Source organism: Pan troglodytes, chromosome 13, assembly GCF_028858775.2.
Source record: "Pan troglodytes isolate AG18354 chromosome 13, NHGRI_mPanTro3-v2.0_pri, whole genome shotgun sequence".
NCBI lineage: Eukaryota > Metazoa > Chordata > Mammalia > Primates > Hominidae > Pan > Pan troglodytes.
This window is the reverse complement of record NC_072411.2, coordinates 45,078,054-45,094,867: the sequence shown is the minus strand read 5'-3', so window position 1 is coordinate 45,094,867 and position 16,814 is coordinate 45,078,054. Positions and strand designations below refer to the sequence as shown.

The 16,814-nt window shown below is 37.0% G+C and overlaps 1 protein-coding gene across 14 annotated transcripts in view; it reads right to left on the bottom strand.

The window, feature by feature from the left end:
• Positions 1–912: 912 nt before the first annotated feature.
• KYNU (kynureninase) overlaps positions 913–16,814 on the bottom strand; it is a 159,463-nt gene continuing 143,561 nt past the window's right edge. For 8 of the 14 annotated variants that reach the window (XM_515818.6, XM_003309266.7, XM_063790434.1 and 5 more), the window contains 4 exons: positions 13,533–13,585; positions 9,895–9,980; positions 2,565–2,795; positions 913–1,177 (listed from right to left, as the gene is read on the bottom strand). In XM_515818.6, the coding sequence (XP_515818.4) occupies positions 1,052–1,177; positions 2,565–2,795; positions 9,895–9,980; positions 13,533–13,585 (496 nt within the window). In that variant the 3' untranslated portion in view covers positions 913–1,051. The remainder of the gene's footprint in view (positions 1,178–2,564; positions 2,796–9,894; positions 9,981–13,532; positions 13,586–16,814) is intronic. The other 6 variants (XR_010149734.1, XR_010149733.1, XR_010149735.1 and 3 more) reach the window with 2 other exon arrangements.

The window sequence follows — 16,814 nt, the reverse complement described above, 5'->3', positions numbered from 1 at the left end:
AAGGTCCATAGATTTGAGATAAAGATGTCAAGAGATGGAGCACATATTTCTTATGCCTCTAATCCCCAAAAAGATCTTGGGGTTATTTATTTACTATGGAAACATAGTAATATAATATCTAAGCTCTTATATTAGGGGAAGTTCTCATTTAAAAAGTAAGAGATTATGATAACATTAAAGAAAGAAACATTCTTAAAAAGTGTGAATTAGGGCCCATGAGTGGGTAAGGAAATCAATATAATGAGTTTCCAACATTTCTTATGAGATAAAATAGAATAGTACCTATTAGAGCACAGGCAAATAATTGTAAAAACTTTTATTTTTGCTATTTAGACTATTTTATCAAATAGAAGATGGTAACTGTTTATTTGAGATGCATGCTAATTTCACAGATGGTAACGAGAAAGATGGCCAGTGGTGACTGTAAGAAACTATTGATTGAAAATGGAAAGATGGGTCCTCTTTCAAAGATGTTAAAATATGATAAAATATCTTAGAATCAATAATATTTCTCATATATTCACATAAATACTGGTTTCTGATATTACAGATCAGCAGGAGCAATGTGGATTGTACCCAAAAAATATTTGAAAGCCACTATCATATATATATATATATATATATATATATATATATATATCAGACTACAATGCTTCAAAGAAACTCCTTGGTAAATTGAAGCTCAGGTAATATTTCCAAATTTGACACAATAATTGCACATACATTATGAAGTTGTCAGTTAAATCAGAAATTAAACCAACATAAAACATTTCAATGACCATGAAATGTGACAGCTTATCGAGACTGTATAGATAATACTTGAACCAACACAGTTTTGGTCCCCCAAACACCAAGCACCTAGGCAGCCCTGTGGACTCCTTAGTGCCACAGACTCTGAAAAACTATATCAGATTTTCTGTAAGGTATATTATTTATTGTTAGTTACATGTGGTCAATGGTGACATACTTTCAATAATTAAAAATTGAATAATACTGAAATAACCACAGCAGCTTTCAGTATAATTTGCTTAAGTTGTTCTAGAAAACACTGCTAATTTGTTGTTTCTGCAGAGTCAAGTATAGAAGTGAGCAGATTGGTAAATTTATAAACATCATGGAAAGAATTATAGAGAGGAACTGGAGCCACTCGAATGCCATTTGGATTCCGCTTGTCACACTGTGGGGAAAAAACAAAGCCACAATAATGTTAGCGTTATTCACACGTTGAAAATCTACATTCCAGATAAACTTATGTAAAGCACTTTCATAATGATTTCCCTAAAAATTAATATATATGCAAAATTTTTTTACTTTAAAACATGGTGTTTTTCTGTTTTATGAAACTTTTCTCTTGATAATAATTTAAGAAATAAGAATGGATTGGTGCATAAATAGCCAAGATAAATTCCTGAAATCTATTCAGCAACTATCTTCCTTAAGCATTTAATAGACCATAAATACATTTTGTTTTTTTTTTTCCTGTGGGGACCCCATGGAAGGACTGGAATTCTTGGGTGAATTTAAGTGAATGAAAACCTCATTAGGGTCTAGAGAGTTTTAGTAAATTATCCTTGAACTTAATTCTCTAATCTTTGATCTCACAAATAAGAAGTGGGCTACATTGTAGGTCCTGAAGTAGCACCAGATAATTTGACATGCCTAGAGATCACTATGGTTAACTTTAGAAAACACCTGCTATAGGCTAGACAATATAGTATATAGTTTATGTGTGCTGTCCCATTTCAATCCAATCACAACTCTTGGAGGTAATTTATTTTATACCCCAAATACGGATGAAAATTTCAAGCCAATAGATCCTATGAACTTTCCAAAGAGGACAGAGTTTGACGACAGCAGAGTTTGATTTAGAACCTTGAACTTCTGACTTGTGTCTCCAGCATCTGGGAGTAACCTCTCCTACAGGTAAACATGAGCCAAGCAATGCCTTAATTACATAATCATTGGAAGTAGATACATTATCTTTTTTCCCTGAAATTACTCAGTTCACATTTATTAGTTCTCTTCAAGAGACCAAGAAGGTCATATAGGCCGAAGGGTTAAAAAAAAATTATTCCTTGCAATGTTACCACTCCTGAGAAGTGTATATATATCTTTTTTGACAGAAGTGACAAGGTTGAAAATAACTTAATTTGATCAAGCGACTAAATAAGACTTTCTTTTTTAACCCTTCAATAAATTGGTATGATCTTTAATTCCATTCATCCAATAAATGAATTGTAGTACAGACTAGAGAAAACAATGTCCTGACTGAGTATGATGAAATAATAACTTTTTTCTGCCCAAACTGTTATGAAAAGAATGAGTAAGTTACAAAAAACTATTCCTATAAGCCAAGTTTGTGGTATCTTCTCTTTCATCAGAAACGACAGATCTCTATGCCTTGCAGTTAGCACAGTGCTGAGGGCTTAGTTGGCACTTAATTTATCCTTAATTGACTGACTGATGTGAAATAACATGCAACAATGAATAAATCAAAGAATCCAAATTTTATCCCTAACATGCGGCCCATAGACAAATCTGGTAGCAAAGCAAGACATACTTACAACCACTCCTCTTTTTTCTAGTTCTTGGAAAACATCTTTGTTTGGAACAGAAAATGTTATTGTTAGCTGGCACCCCCGCTCCTCTACATGAGACGGAGTAATTATGTTCACAACTGGTTTCTTGGTTGCTGCTTTATCTTTGCCATAGTTATGCTTGATCAGGTATTCCAGATAGCCAGTTAGCAAAACAGATTTTTTCCGTAATGCCTTCATTGTCGCTTGCTTAAAGATCTGTGGAATGAGAAACAATCAGATTAAAGTGTCTTATTGATTTACAAAGAAGCAAAAATTAAGAGTAAATCATGCATAAAAAGGAAATGCCCATATTTGATCTTTCCAATAAATATCTCCCTTTACATAATCTTTTTGTGTAAAATCATGCCCTCCTTTAAATGCTTTGCTATTAAATACTGAAGGTAAAATTTCCATGACAGAAAAATTGTACAAATGTCACTTAAATAAAACTTGCAAAGGAAGAAAATGTAAGTTAATATCATGTACCTGTGGCAGGCCAGGTTTCACTAATGCAGGCCTCCATCACAACTGTTTCAGTACTGACCGAGTGGTTACGTTAAATATTGAAAACTAAAAAAGTCAGTGCCCTTATACAAAGGCCAGGATGAATAAAAGCCTATCAAGAGTTTTGCCTAGGCTTTCCCTGGGCCTTAAAGCATGACAGAATAATGAAGGAATTCTTAACAGGACCCATTCAGGATTAAACAAGTTTTACTGTGGTTGTGAAGAAACTCTCCAGGCCTCTACAAACAAGTTTATTGAAGGTCTAAAGGAACTCCTCAAACTTCAGTGATTTAGCAGAAGACAAGATAAGGGTAATCACTCCAGCACCTGGACCCATTTAGATTAAGTAAATTTACTGAGGCTCCAGAGGAAGGTCTTCAGGACTCAGACCTTAGTTGTAGATTAAAAGAAGTTAATCACTTATGTCTTCAGATGAATGCACACTTACACCTGTAAAACTTCGTAATTTTGAGTTGGTCTGGTGATAATTTCCAGGCCTTCTCCCTGTAACCAGTTACAGAAATAAAAACTCTCTTCCTCCCCTGTTCATCTGCATCTTGTTATTGGGCCATGAGAAATAGCAGCCCAACCCTCAATTTGGTCCGGGAACATACCTTCAAAATTATTTTAAATTAAGTTAGTATAATCAAGTAAAACATACCTTAATAAATGGATTTAAATATCATACAATGTAAGCTTTTCCCCAAAACCACTTTTTGAAATCATAATCAAGAAGACTTTTCCAACTTTGATGTAAAGTTTGTTTATCCTCAAAAAAGTGCAATATGATCTAAACATGTGCAAATGTGGAAAGCAGTGTTACTGGTGATATTTATAACTGCTTTACTGACTCCCAAATCTCTTCCAGTTTAACAGTAAGAAAACAAGCAGTTAAATAATAATGCTAAGTTTCCTCAGAGAGGAAAGCAAATAATATTAGATAATGCATTTATTTTTACTGAAGCATTTGGGCTTGGTTTCTCTCATTTCCCCCCTTCTAAACTCTAGCACTGGTGTGAAAATACTGCCATTTGTGGGCTGAGATGTCTTATATTAAGATGAGTGACAAGGGCACACAATAACTGGTGTTGGAATATTAGGGGTCAGAACAGATGTGCTTTTCTGGCTTATCTCTTAAGGTCAAGTAGAGTGTAAAAATATATCCTATGTATAAGAACTAAATGAACTGCAAACAGAGCGTGATGCACTGGCCTGCCACTTAATGTTCCTTTTCTGTGTCATGAGCAAAGATATCAAGAGCAAAGATAGGGTCATTTGGTGATATTGAGACTTTATCAAGTCTATGAAAACAGTTATTCCTGTATGTACACGTGGCATGTGTAGGCAGGCACTCTAATAAAACTCAAACCATTCAGCCATAGATTTCCTGGAACTATACTGTATAGAGGCTATGGATTGGCTGAAGGAGAGGCTGGGAACTGTACTGAAGGTAAATGATATCTAAGCAAGAGAGGCAAAACAGGACAGAATGGTGCCTGTCTCTCTCTTCAACCACAACTCCCAGACAATGTCTGAAGTCTACAGAGACAGCTCAAGTAGAGGCTGATATCTTGGCTTCATAAGCCCCCAAGAGAGATCTGCAGTACAAATAATAGTGCTCCAAGATTCAGATGACCCAGGTTACACAGAGTTTGGTAGGAGGCATCTCCTTCATTTTCTTGGGCAAAGCAAATGTAGGTAGACTTGGCATAATGAAGACTCAAGGGAACACTGCCAAGTTTTGGGTCAAGGGACAAGAATCAAAATTCTCCCAGAGGAGCAGGGACAGGCAAGGCACGGGCCACAGCTGGTTTGGCTGTGAAGTTTGGAATAAAAAGACTATGTGAGGAATCTTTCCAAGATTCTCTCTGGAGCTTAATAATATTCTAAGAAATTCTAAATAATAAATAATTCTAGGAAATTTTGTGGTTATGCTATGGGTGCCCTAATATGTACATGGGGGCAATCGATATGTGAAGTATCACATTTAATGATAGTTCATTTGTGTGCATAGGTTAGTAAAACTTTGAGGAATATTACTTGCATTTAGTTTTTAAAGGGGCGTAGGGAATGTTGCTCTTGAAGCTTTCTCTTGATAACCAGAAACCAATTTTTTTGGTATGACAAATAGCTTCCATCTTAATATACTGTGGAATGTTGCCACTCTTTAATCATAAAATAACTTTTAAATATAAAACTTACTTTCTCCATTACAACCACAATAAGGGCAACTGCATTCTGAGGCACTTTTAAATTCATCTCACAGAGGGTAAAAGTCTATTCTGAGCTTCACATAAAAATATTGAGAGAGAATAATAGGGAAGTAACATAAATATTCCATTTTCTTTTTTGCTTCTCATAAATGTTATGCTTTCAATATTGAGAAAAGAATTTTTTTAAATTAGAAAAAATGAAAACTGTGGTTTGAAAAATATTCAGCTTAGAAGATAATACTTTGCAGAGTTTCAACTACTTGTATTTTTTTTCTTACTGACAAAATGAACACAAAGCTTGAAAAGCTAGATAAGTTTAAACAGGAAAAATAAGTTTGGTGTGATGTTTTCAATTGTCATATTTTTCTCTTAAATTCTTAAAACTGTCTCTCTAGGAAATTTGAAAGGAAACGTATAGTACATTTCTTTGTTGAGTCTTCTGACTCGTCATGTATTTTAATTGAATGCTCTAACTTTGTATTTTGAAGCCATTTATTTCATTATGAATTCAGAATACTGAAAGGGACTAAATATTGTCTACCTATTGCAACAAATAAATATGAACCCTCAAAATATAATATACGTATTGTTTAAATTTAAGTATTTTGGAAAGTGAGGAGACTTCCAAAATAATCTTGTCCAAACATCTTACTTTAAAAAATAAGGCAAATACATCCAAAGGGAGTTGTTGCTTGTGTAAGGTCACACTTCGTGTCCATTGAGGGAGAGAGTACTTGTCACCAGGTTCCTGGCCTCAGGCTTCATCCCTTGATCCACAATATTTTAAGAATTATTGTATAAATGATTCGGATCAAAAAATATAAACAAAAGGACAGTTTGAAACTGATTACAATGTGCTATTTTTTATATCAATCAACCATATACACACGTATTTATTAAAAAAAGCCATATTAATATCTTTTTAAAAAGTCATTGCATTAAAAATCTAAGGTCTTATTTATATATGATTGATTCTTAAGTATAGAATCTCTCCTCCAGTTCGTATTTGACTGTGTTGAATATTTCTTAAAAGTAGAGACAACAAAGAGGCAGTTTGATTCATGCATTTACTTCTTTCGTTTATTGAAACTTCAACCACCTATCTCCTAAAATGGAATAAACTGGTTTAAAAAGATAAGGTGGCTGAGTGCAGTGGTTCACGTCTGTCATCCCAACTGCTTAGGAGTATAAAAAGTAAAGTAGAGGTTCCTCTTCAAAGACTTTCCTTCCCGTCTAATTAGGAATCAATAGTAACTTCTCTTAGAAGCAAAATTTATTCAAAGACCTGTGCTAACATTCTGAAATATCTGCTAGCTGTAATAAATACATCAATATACTTTATGTTTTTAGCTCCCACAATTTAGCCTAAATATTTGCCCTGGCATGCTTATACTGGTCCAAGCAGCATTAGGTCACAGCCTGTTCCTCTTCCTTATTTAAAAGTGTTTTTACCTTTCTTAGCATTCCACAAGTTACTTCCTCCTTCCTTTGTTACCCTCTACCTTTACGTCTTTTAAAAAGTTCTAAGTTACTAGCCAATCGGGACAAATACAGAATGGGAGGTCCCATTCCAGCCATTGGAACTGGACACAGCAGTAGGGTGGACACGTCAGGTTATAAATGACCCTGTCTCCTTTGTTCGGTGTACTCTCATGGCAAAACTGCTGGCGAGTGTATCCTTTCTGCAGGAAGTAAAAATGGCCTTACTAAATAAATCAAATTTGCCTTCAAGTGCTATTTCTTTATAGCACTGAAAAACAAACATTTCAAACAGGAGACTGAGGCAGGAGAATCGCTTGAGGCCAGGAGTTCCAGATTAACGTGGACAACATAGCCAGATCTCATCTCTAAAAAAATTTAAAAATAAGCTGAGCACAGTGGCATGCCCTGTAGTCTTAGCTACTCAGGAGGACCACTTGCAGCCAGTAGTTCGAGATCAGCCTGGGCAACATGGCAAAATCCTGTCTCTATAAAAAAATACAAAAATTAGTCGGGCATGGTGGTGCACTCTTGTAGTCCCAGCTGCTGTGGAGGCTGAGGTGGGAAGATCAACTGAGTCCAGGAGGCAGAGGTTGCAGTGAGCTGAGATCCCATCACTGCACTCTAGGAGTGACAGAAGGGGACCCTGTCTCAAAAATAAAGAAATAAAATAAATAAATAATAATAATCAGCCAAGTGTGGTGGTGCAGTCCTGCAGTCCCAGTCACCTGGAAGGTGGGGGCAGGAGGATCACTTGAACCCCAGGAGTTTGAGGCCATGCTAAGCCATGATCGTACTATTGCATTCCAGTCTGAACAACAGAGCAAGACCTCATCTCTAAATATAAATAAAACTTAAAGGAAGGTAAGTATTAATAGAAGCATAGTTAATTCACTGACGCTTACTCACATGAGAAACCCATAAATGTCTAGAAAATAAGACATTTTAACAGTTAGAGAAAGGGAAGCAATTCAATGCATTAGTTTGTAATTCAAAAATTTTGCAATTTACAGTAGGAAAGAATTTTGAAAAAACACTTTTACCAACATAAGGCTTGATTAACTAAAGATAATTTTGGTTAGAACATAGTCTCAGCAGTGAAATGAGCAGAAAGAGGCTCAAGGGAAATATGTAAGTGATTAGAAGATCCAGAGAAATGCATATCATTCTTCTTGTGGCTTTTAGGGTTTTAAGTTTAGATATTGACTGGGTAACATAGTAAGACTTTGTCTGTACAAAAACTACAAAAATTAGCCCGGTGTAGCGGTGCACACCTGTAGTCCCAGCTACTCAGGAGGCTGAGGTTTAAGTTTAGATATTAAAAAGAAAAAAAAATCAGTTCTCAGATTATAACTGAAAATAAAAACTTTGTCTAGGTGACTCTAATACAGTGTGGTAGGAAAACAGTGGCTGGAAGAATAGGAATGTGCTTCCTTTCCCACAAGAGAAGGGTGAATACTACTAGAAAAGCCAGTCCACTGCAGAAAGTATGCCAAAGTGAGGGCGTCTAAAAGGAAATTTCCAGGTACGTCTGAGAAGTTATTTGCAAAGATATGGTGCACCAGAGGAAATTACTTTAGGTACAAGCTCTTCCTAAGGTATGTCCTGGTGCTTCTGATATTGTCACACATCTCGCTGATACAAACTTGCAAGGAATGCGGAAACTTTATTTTGTTTTAAAATGTTTAAACAAAATATTTATCTGAATGGATACTATAAAAACAACTCAAATATCTGATTTACTAAGCAGATTTTTAACTCAAAAAACTGTCAAAAATATATATCACTGGCTGAAAAATCTCGTTACTGTGTCTATTTTCCAAGTTAAAGAAAAATTCTGCCATGAAGTGAAAACAACACAAGCTCCATCTAGTGGTTAAACTGAGTAGGTGCGCTTTAAATTGAGACAGAATGAAATGAGGTGATGATCACTATCCAGTGGTGAAATTTAATAAAAACAGAGGAACTTGATGCTGCCATCCAGTGGCCAGAATGAGAAACTGCTGTAAGTGTTCAGAGAATTATGCAATTTTAGATTAGAAGGAATTTTGAATCTTCATCCTGTCACTCATTTGATGCTGAAATCCTCTATAAGTTTTTGCTAAAATATCATAAACTACATGATTTTAGAAGGAGACATGAAAAAATTTCAAATCCTTGTTTGAATAGTTCTATGTAAAACTTCTATTAGAAATATATATGCACATTTACTTAAAATATATTTTACTTAAATATAGGTATACAAAATATACATTTACTTTATATATTTACATTATTTATGTAAATATTTATACATTTACATTATATATGAATTTTATACTATACAACCTATATATTTTTACTTGGCCACATTTAGTCTAATACTAAATAATAGTATCTAAGGAATCACAATTTCATTTTCTTGTTATGTATATTTATCATTTCAGGGTGAGACTAAATTTACCTAAATAAAAATATAAATTAATTTAAAGGAAAATATTGAGTCAGTGATAGTGGAGACTATAAATGGATATAATGGCATAGAAGTCCCAATTTAAAAAAATCATAAAACCACCCTACCTTATGAGACAACCTTATTTAATCTTTGGTTTACTCTGATTATTCTTTTTTCCTTCAAGTAAGTCTTTCCTGGCTTTGTCACATGGTACTTGGTCAGTTCATTCACCTACAATGAACTAGAAAAAGTACAGTCCCCAGTAATCACATGAGGCACACAATATTTTCTCAATAAATTTATGTTGAATGAGCGAATTTATGAAGAACTAAATATTGCATGCTTATTTGGTATAAAGAGAGGCCAAGAGAAGGTTAAATAACTTATTCATGTTTAAACAGATTCTAAGTGGAGTAAAAAACGTATCTCCCCAAAAGAGTTCCATTTAATATTTACTATGTGCCAACAATGTGCCAAGCATTGTGCTGGGGGCTGGTGACATGAATGAAGGGAGACCCTCACCACATCATCACTGTCCTAAAGGGGAATGCTGCCTTCTGTCCCTTGTTCATGCACAGTGCACATGTATCATCTTGCTATGTAGCAGAGAAAGTACTACGAATTGTCACAATCAGATCAAGAAAAAACGCAAAGATGTGGGAAGGTTGAAACACACATCACTTACCTCTAAACTAGCATGCAAGGAACAGACCAACAAAATGGGAGGATTTGAAATTCGGAATCCACAGACCCCAGGGATTAACTGCAGTTCTGAGAAATTAATATCATGTCATTATCATAGAAGGTAACTTTAAAAGTGTCCATAAAGATACTAGAGTACTGGAGAGTAAAAGAACAAGACTTAAACTTTTCTTCCTAAGTAGGATTTCTGAGATATTTAAGATAAACTCCATGGAACTAAAATATCGACGTTATTTCCCGTTTACCAGCAGTTCCCACCTCCCTTGTCCCCACCTTCTTAGCAGAACACCAGAAATCTTAGACCCAAGGTAAAAATGACCTCTTCTGGAAGTTTTTCTGGACCCCATTCTCTGCCTTCCTATTCCCAAGCCAGGATTCCTTATTCTGCTCAACATTTGCTATTCTATTATGAAACCATGTCAATGAGAGAGAACATCAGCTTTTAGTGGCATGTAATTGTAATGTCGCCCAAAGGCAGAAATATGAATGAAATGACCTATGAAGGTGACTTTTAGCTCTAGGATTGTTAGGTCAAGTGGTTTCTCTTAGAGAACACACACAGACACACACACACACACACACACATACATACAATAGAGGGAGCTTTAAAAAAAAGATCTGCCTAAGTATATAAAAAAGGTACATTAATAACAGATGCTCTACTAATTAGAATTAAGCAGATTGAACTGTAGCAAGTTAAATTCAATAGGGTTAAGATAGCTAGTCAGAGATAAGTTAACACTATGACTGACTAAAAGAATGTTAAAACTTGATGACTTTTTTATAGTTATCAAATCCAGGATTAAGCAAACTATGGTGATATGGTTTGGCTCTGTGTCCCCACCCAAATCTCATCTTGAATTGTAATCCCCATATGTTGAGGGAGGGTCCTGATGGGAGGTGAATGGATCATGGGGGCGGTTTCCCACATGCTGTTCTCATGATAGTGAAGGAGTTCTCACAAGATCTGATGGTTTTAAAAACAGCAGTTTTTGTTTTGTTTTGTTTTTGTTTTTTTTTGAGATGGAGTCTCGCTCTGTTGCCCAGGCTGGAGTGCAGTGGCGCAATCTCAGCTCACTGAAACCTCCGCCTCACGGGTTCACGCCATTCTCCTGCCTCAGCTTTCCGAGTAGCTGGGACTACAGGCGCCTGCCACCACGCTCAGCTAATTTTTTTGTATCTTTAGTAGAGATGGGGTTGCACAGTGTTAGCCAGGGTGGTCTCGATCTCCTGACCTCGTGATCCGCCCGCCTTGGCCTACCAAAGTGCTGGGATTACAGGCGTGAGCCACCGCGCCCGGCCAAAAACAGCAGTTTTTATGCACTCTCTCTCTCTCTCTCTTTCTCTCACCTCCCATCACCTCATACGTGCCTTGCTTTCCCTTTGCCTTCTGACATGATTGTAAGTTTCCTGAGACTTCCCCAGCCATGTGAAACTGTGAGTCAATTAAAATTCTTTCCTTTTCAAATTACTGAGTCTCAGGTGGTATCTTTATAGCAGTGTGAAAACAGACTAATACATGGCCATATGGCCTGTGGGCCAAATTTGACCCACTAGTTTTGTTTTTGTTTTTGAGACAGAGTATCACTCTGTCACCCAGGCCGGAGTGCAGTGGCTCAATCATGGCTCACTGCAGCCTTGACCTCCCCGGGCTCAGGTGATCTTCCCGCCTCAGGCTCCCAAGTAGCTGGGACTACAGATGCATACCACCACTCCTGGCTAATTTCTGTAGTTTTTATAGAGACAAGGTCTCACTGTGTCACCCAGGCTGGTCTCAAACTCCTGTGATCAATTGATCCATCTGCCTTGCCTCCCAAAGTGCTGGGATTACAGGCGTGAGTCTTCGTGCCAGGCCCTGCTTTTTAAAATACAGTTTTATGAAAACATAGCCACAGTCTTTCACTTATGTATCACCTATGGCTGCTTTACCACCACAATGACGGAATTGAGTATTTGCCACAGAGACTGTATAGCGTAGAAAGCTTAAAATATTTCCTATCTGGCCTTTCACAGAAAAAGTTTGCTACCCCTGATCAAATTCAATTCCTTTATTTCCAAATAAGAAAACCCATCTCAAAGAATTTAAATAACTGGTATAATAACAGATCTAATTATTTTAGCAGCCAAGGTAAAATACAGGTATCCTGACTTGACTGGAATATCCCATTTTGCAATTTGGTTGCTACAAATCTGCATACCAATGGTCCCTGACTTAACTAATGGTTTGACTTAAAATTGTTCAATTTTACAGTGATACAAAAGCAGTACATCTTAAGTAGAAGCCATACTTCGAGTACCCATACACCCATTGTGTTTTCCACTTTTAGTATAGTATTCAATAAATCATATAATATATTCAATGCTTTATTATAAAATAGGATTTGTGTTAGATGGTGTTGCCCAATTCTAGGCTACGTGAGTGTTTTGAATGTGTTTTAAGGTAGGCTAGGCTAAGCTATGATGTTCTATAGATTAGGTATATTAAATGCATTTTTTACTTAAGATATTTTCAGCTTATGATGGGCTTGTCAGGAAATAACCCCATTGTAAGTCAAAGAGCACCTATATATATAAAATGTTATCTCAGGCCAGCCTGGACAACATAGCAAGACCTCATCTCCACTAAATAATAATAATAATAATCAGCATCATCATCATCATCCAGTCATGGTGGTGCACACCTCTAGTCCCAGCTACTTAGGAAGCTAAGGCGAGAAGATTGCTTGAGCCAGGAATATCAAGGTTGAACTGAGCTTGATCGCACCACTGTACTCTGGCCTAGGTGACAGAACAAGACCTTGTTTCAAAAACAAAAAAATAAAGTCAATAAAAAATGAAAACAAATTTAAAACAGTATCTCAGGGTTTAAAGCAATCTGAAGGATCAAGTTTATGTTGAACTCTCAAAGCACGTATGATCTTTCTGCATCCCATGTGATTGAGAAATGAGGTCATGCAGGAAAAGGAAGCTCTGCATGGTAGAGTTTCACTTCTATCTGCTGGGGTTAACTGCTCACAGGAATTGCTACACTCTTTGGTACATGGCAAAAGCCACAAAAGGAAAATAGGAAAAAAGAGGAGTGAAAATGAGTATTTATTAAGGTATTGCTGTGTCCTACTTGGCTTATTGTTTTGAGCTTGACTAACCCTAAAACCAAATCTTTAAATGGATTTTATTATTCACATTAGATAAGTGGGAAAGAAAAAACAATGACACAAGATGATATAACTTGTGCAGGATCAAAAAACTATTAAGCAGCAAAGTGTGATTAACACCCAGTTCTTTCTGGATCTGACTCCAAGCCCCAAATTTCCTCCTGTTCTCCATGCCCAGTGTTTCAGGCACTCTATGTTGATGGCACCTGACCAAGCCACATGACCCTTACCTTGGACTTCATTTTCTTTTATCTCCCTGCTAAGGGATAGACTCAAAATCATGCTAAAATCTATAAACTCTTAGTCTTACACTCTGGAAATGTCATTTCTTATTTGAGAATTCTCAGTGACATTTTTGAAGTGCACTCTCCCTGGGGCATATACATTACACATAATACAAAGACAGATGAACATTGAAATAAAGTAAAAATAAAAATGACTTATTAGGTAAAATAAATACACTTACTGTTATCCATCTTAAATCTGGTGCTGAGTTCATGGCCAAACCATCCCACTAATCTAAAATATAAATAAAACATTAGGTTTTTGGGGGTTTTTTTGGATGGAGTCTTGCTCTGCTGCCTAGGCTGGAGTGCAGTGGCGTGATCTCAGCTCACTGCCACCTCTGCCTCTTGGGTTCAAGCGATTCTTGTGCCTTAGCCTCTCAAGTAGCTGAGACTACAAGCATGCACCACCATGCCCGGCTAGTTTTTGTCTTTTTAGTAGAGATAGGGTTTCACCATGTTGGCCAGGCTGGTCTTGAGTTCCTGAGCTCAAGTGATTCATCAGCCTTGGCTTCCCAAAGTGCTGGGATTACAGGTATGAGCCACTGTGACTGGACATGATATTTTGATCTATAAAAATAAACACTACTAATTTAGAAATGTGGGGCCTGCATTATAAAGCCATTTATAATATAAGTCATCAAATACTTCAGCAGATAAAATACTATATGGTATCATATGGTAATTAATATTTATAATTAAAAGAATGAGGATAAAAATCTATCCATCTCTATTATTATTTTTGTGTGAAATGTCAACTTAAGAGTTATAGTTAATGACCGGTTTTTATTTAATATAAAATGAACAAAAATATTAAGCAGTTTTTATTTTAAAATTAAGCTAAAAGCTCAAAAAGGTCAATTAATACAATATTTTCACAATAGAATCTCTAAAGAGAAATGTACCCAAAAAGCCCATACAATTGTTGAAAGTTTTAAAAATACTTTTAAAGGAAATTGGTTGCTTTCATATTGTTTTTGTTTTGTTTTGTTTTGTTTGAGACAGAATTTTGCTCTTGTTGCCCAGGCTGGAGTGCAATGGAGCAATCTTGGCTCACCGCAACCTCCGCCTTCCGGGTTCAAGTAATTCTCCTGCTTCAGCCTCTCAAGTAGCTGGGGTTGCAGGCATGTGCCACCACGCCTGGCTAACTTTTTTGTATTTTTAGTAGAGACGGGGTTTCACCATGTTGGTCAGGCTGGTCTTGAACTCCCGACCTCAGGTGATCGGCCCGCCTCAGCCTCCCAAAGTGCTGGGATTACAGGCCTGAGCCACTACGCCTGGCCTCATATTGTTAATAAGAATATGGGCCAGGCACTGTGGCTCACACCTGTAATCCCAGCACTTTGGGAGGCCAAGGTGGGTGGATCATGAGGTCAGGAGTTTGAGACCAGCCTGACCAACATGGTGAAACACCGTCTCTACTAAAAATACAAAAATTAGACGGGCATGGTGGCATACACCTGTAGTCCCAGCTACCAGGAGGCTGAGGCAGGAGAATCGCTTGAACCCAGAGGGGGAGGTTGCAGTGAGCTGAGATGGAGCCACTGCACTCCAACCTGGGTGACAGAGTGAGACTCCATCTCAAAAAAAAAAAAAAAAAAAAAAAAAAAGAATGTAAAATAAGCCAGACATAAAATACAAAATATATAGGGAAAATCACATACGTGTGTGTATATATTACATGAAAAAGACTATAAAACAATTTAGAGAAAAATATAAAAAATTTAGAAAGAGAAATATCATGTTGCTTCTAATCAATTATCCCCAAATATTTTAGTTTTAGTGATGTCAAAATAAAAATTCCAAGGCACTATTTTTTGGGAGATGACAAAATGTTTTAAAATTTATATAGAATAGAAAAGTATAGCGAGGAATATGCTATATTATCTTGTAATAGTATCTTATATGCTTTATATGATAATATCGCATATTATAAAATGCAGTACATAAATGAGACTAATTCTAGTAAAGAAACATCAGTGAGACAAATGAGATACGACGGTAAATACAGAAACAGTCCTCAGATCATGTCACAATTATCACCTCTTAATTATGACATTTCCAAAATGCAAAAATGAAAAAATTATATTTACATACTCATGATTTTCAAAACAGAAATTTCTAAGTATAAAACAGAAGAAAATTCAAAGGAACATACCAACAGATTTATAAACATTTAAAATTCTGTATTAAAAAGACAGACAAAATTGCAAGGCAAACCAGAGATGGGGAAGAGAAGTGATATTTGTCCCATATGAAAGAGTTTTCACTAAGAGTTTTTACATAGAAAAAGGAAAATGTACCAAGAGCAACCCAGCTACAGAACAGGGACAGGCAGTTTATAAAGGAGAAATATCTGTGCCCCATGAATTCAGGAGAAGCAAACAAAACAAACAAAAACACCTCAATCTCACTAATGTTTCACACTATAATGTAAAGATGAGACCATATTTTATATATCAAATATACAAAATGATTTAAAATTATGCATATTTTCATTAAAGATTCAAAGAAAAGGAAATCAGCCACTGTTGAATAATGATAATAAATAAGTAATAAAATCTTTCTAGAGGACAATATAAGAAGATATATGGGAAATATGCATTGTTTTCTGTCCCAGAAATTTTACTCCTTCCAATTTATCGAAATTGGATTGCACTATTTGGATTACACTATTTGAAGTACACCAAGATTTGTGTATTAGTGATAGGGAACAGCAGGCACAGAAAATCTAGGCAGAAAAGAGTAGGTCCCCAGGAATTCCCACCCTCAAGCTGAAAAGCCTGAAACCACAGCCCAAAGTGAAAACTTCTATCCCTGTTTTCCCGCTCAAATGTTGCCTTTTCCTAAACCACTCATGGCCCCACCCCGCCCCATCCTGTGCCTATATTAATCCCAGACTCAGCCAGTAGACAGGATACAGGTGGGCATCGGAGAGAAGTGGCTTGACTTCAGAGGGACAGCTTGGTGGCGTAACTTCGAGAAGACTCTGGCTGTCACACTGGCTCTTCACCCTGGCTGGTGGAAGGCAGCCGCCTCATGTGAAAAGTCAGAGGCCCCACTGAGCTATTAACACTAATGCGGACTGCGGACAGCAGAGCTAAAAGAGCACTGTAACGTGCCCTCTGGGGCTCTGAGAGTCGCAGGCACCCCCGGTTGGACTCTGCTGTGGGGCCTGCATGGAGTTCAATCCTGCCGGTTCTAAAGCGTGGGGCCAGTTCCTACACCTGCTCACCTGTGCGCTCCCTCCCATGAGGGGTGGAACGCTGCAGGTCCGAGTGAGTGGGGTTGGGTCCTACCAGCGCCAAGAGGCCAGCCGATTCCAGCACTCATTCATTCCAGCTCCCGTACTCGTTCGCTCGTGCACTCCCTCCCGCGAGGAGTTGAGAGCAGCGAGCGGGGCTGAGTAAATGAGGCACCGCTGTCAGGAATTCCGCGAAGGGGTCAGGGAAATATCCTGCTTC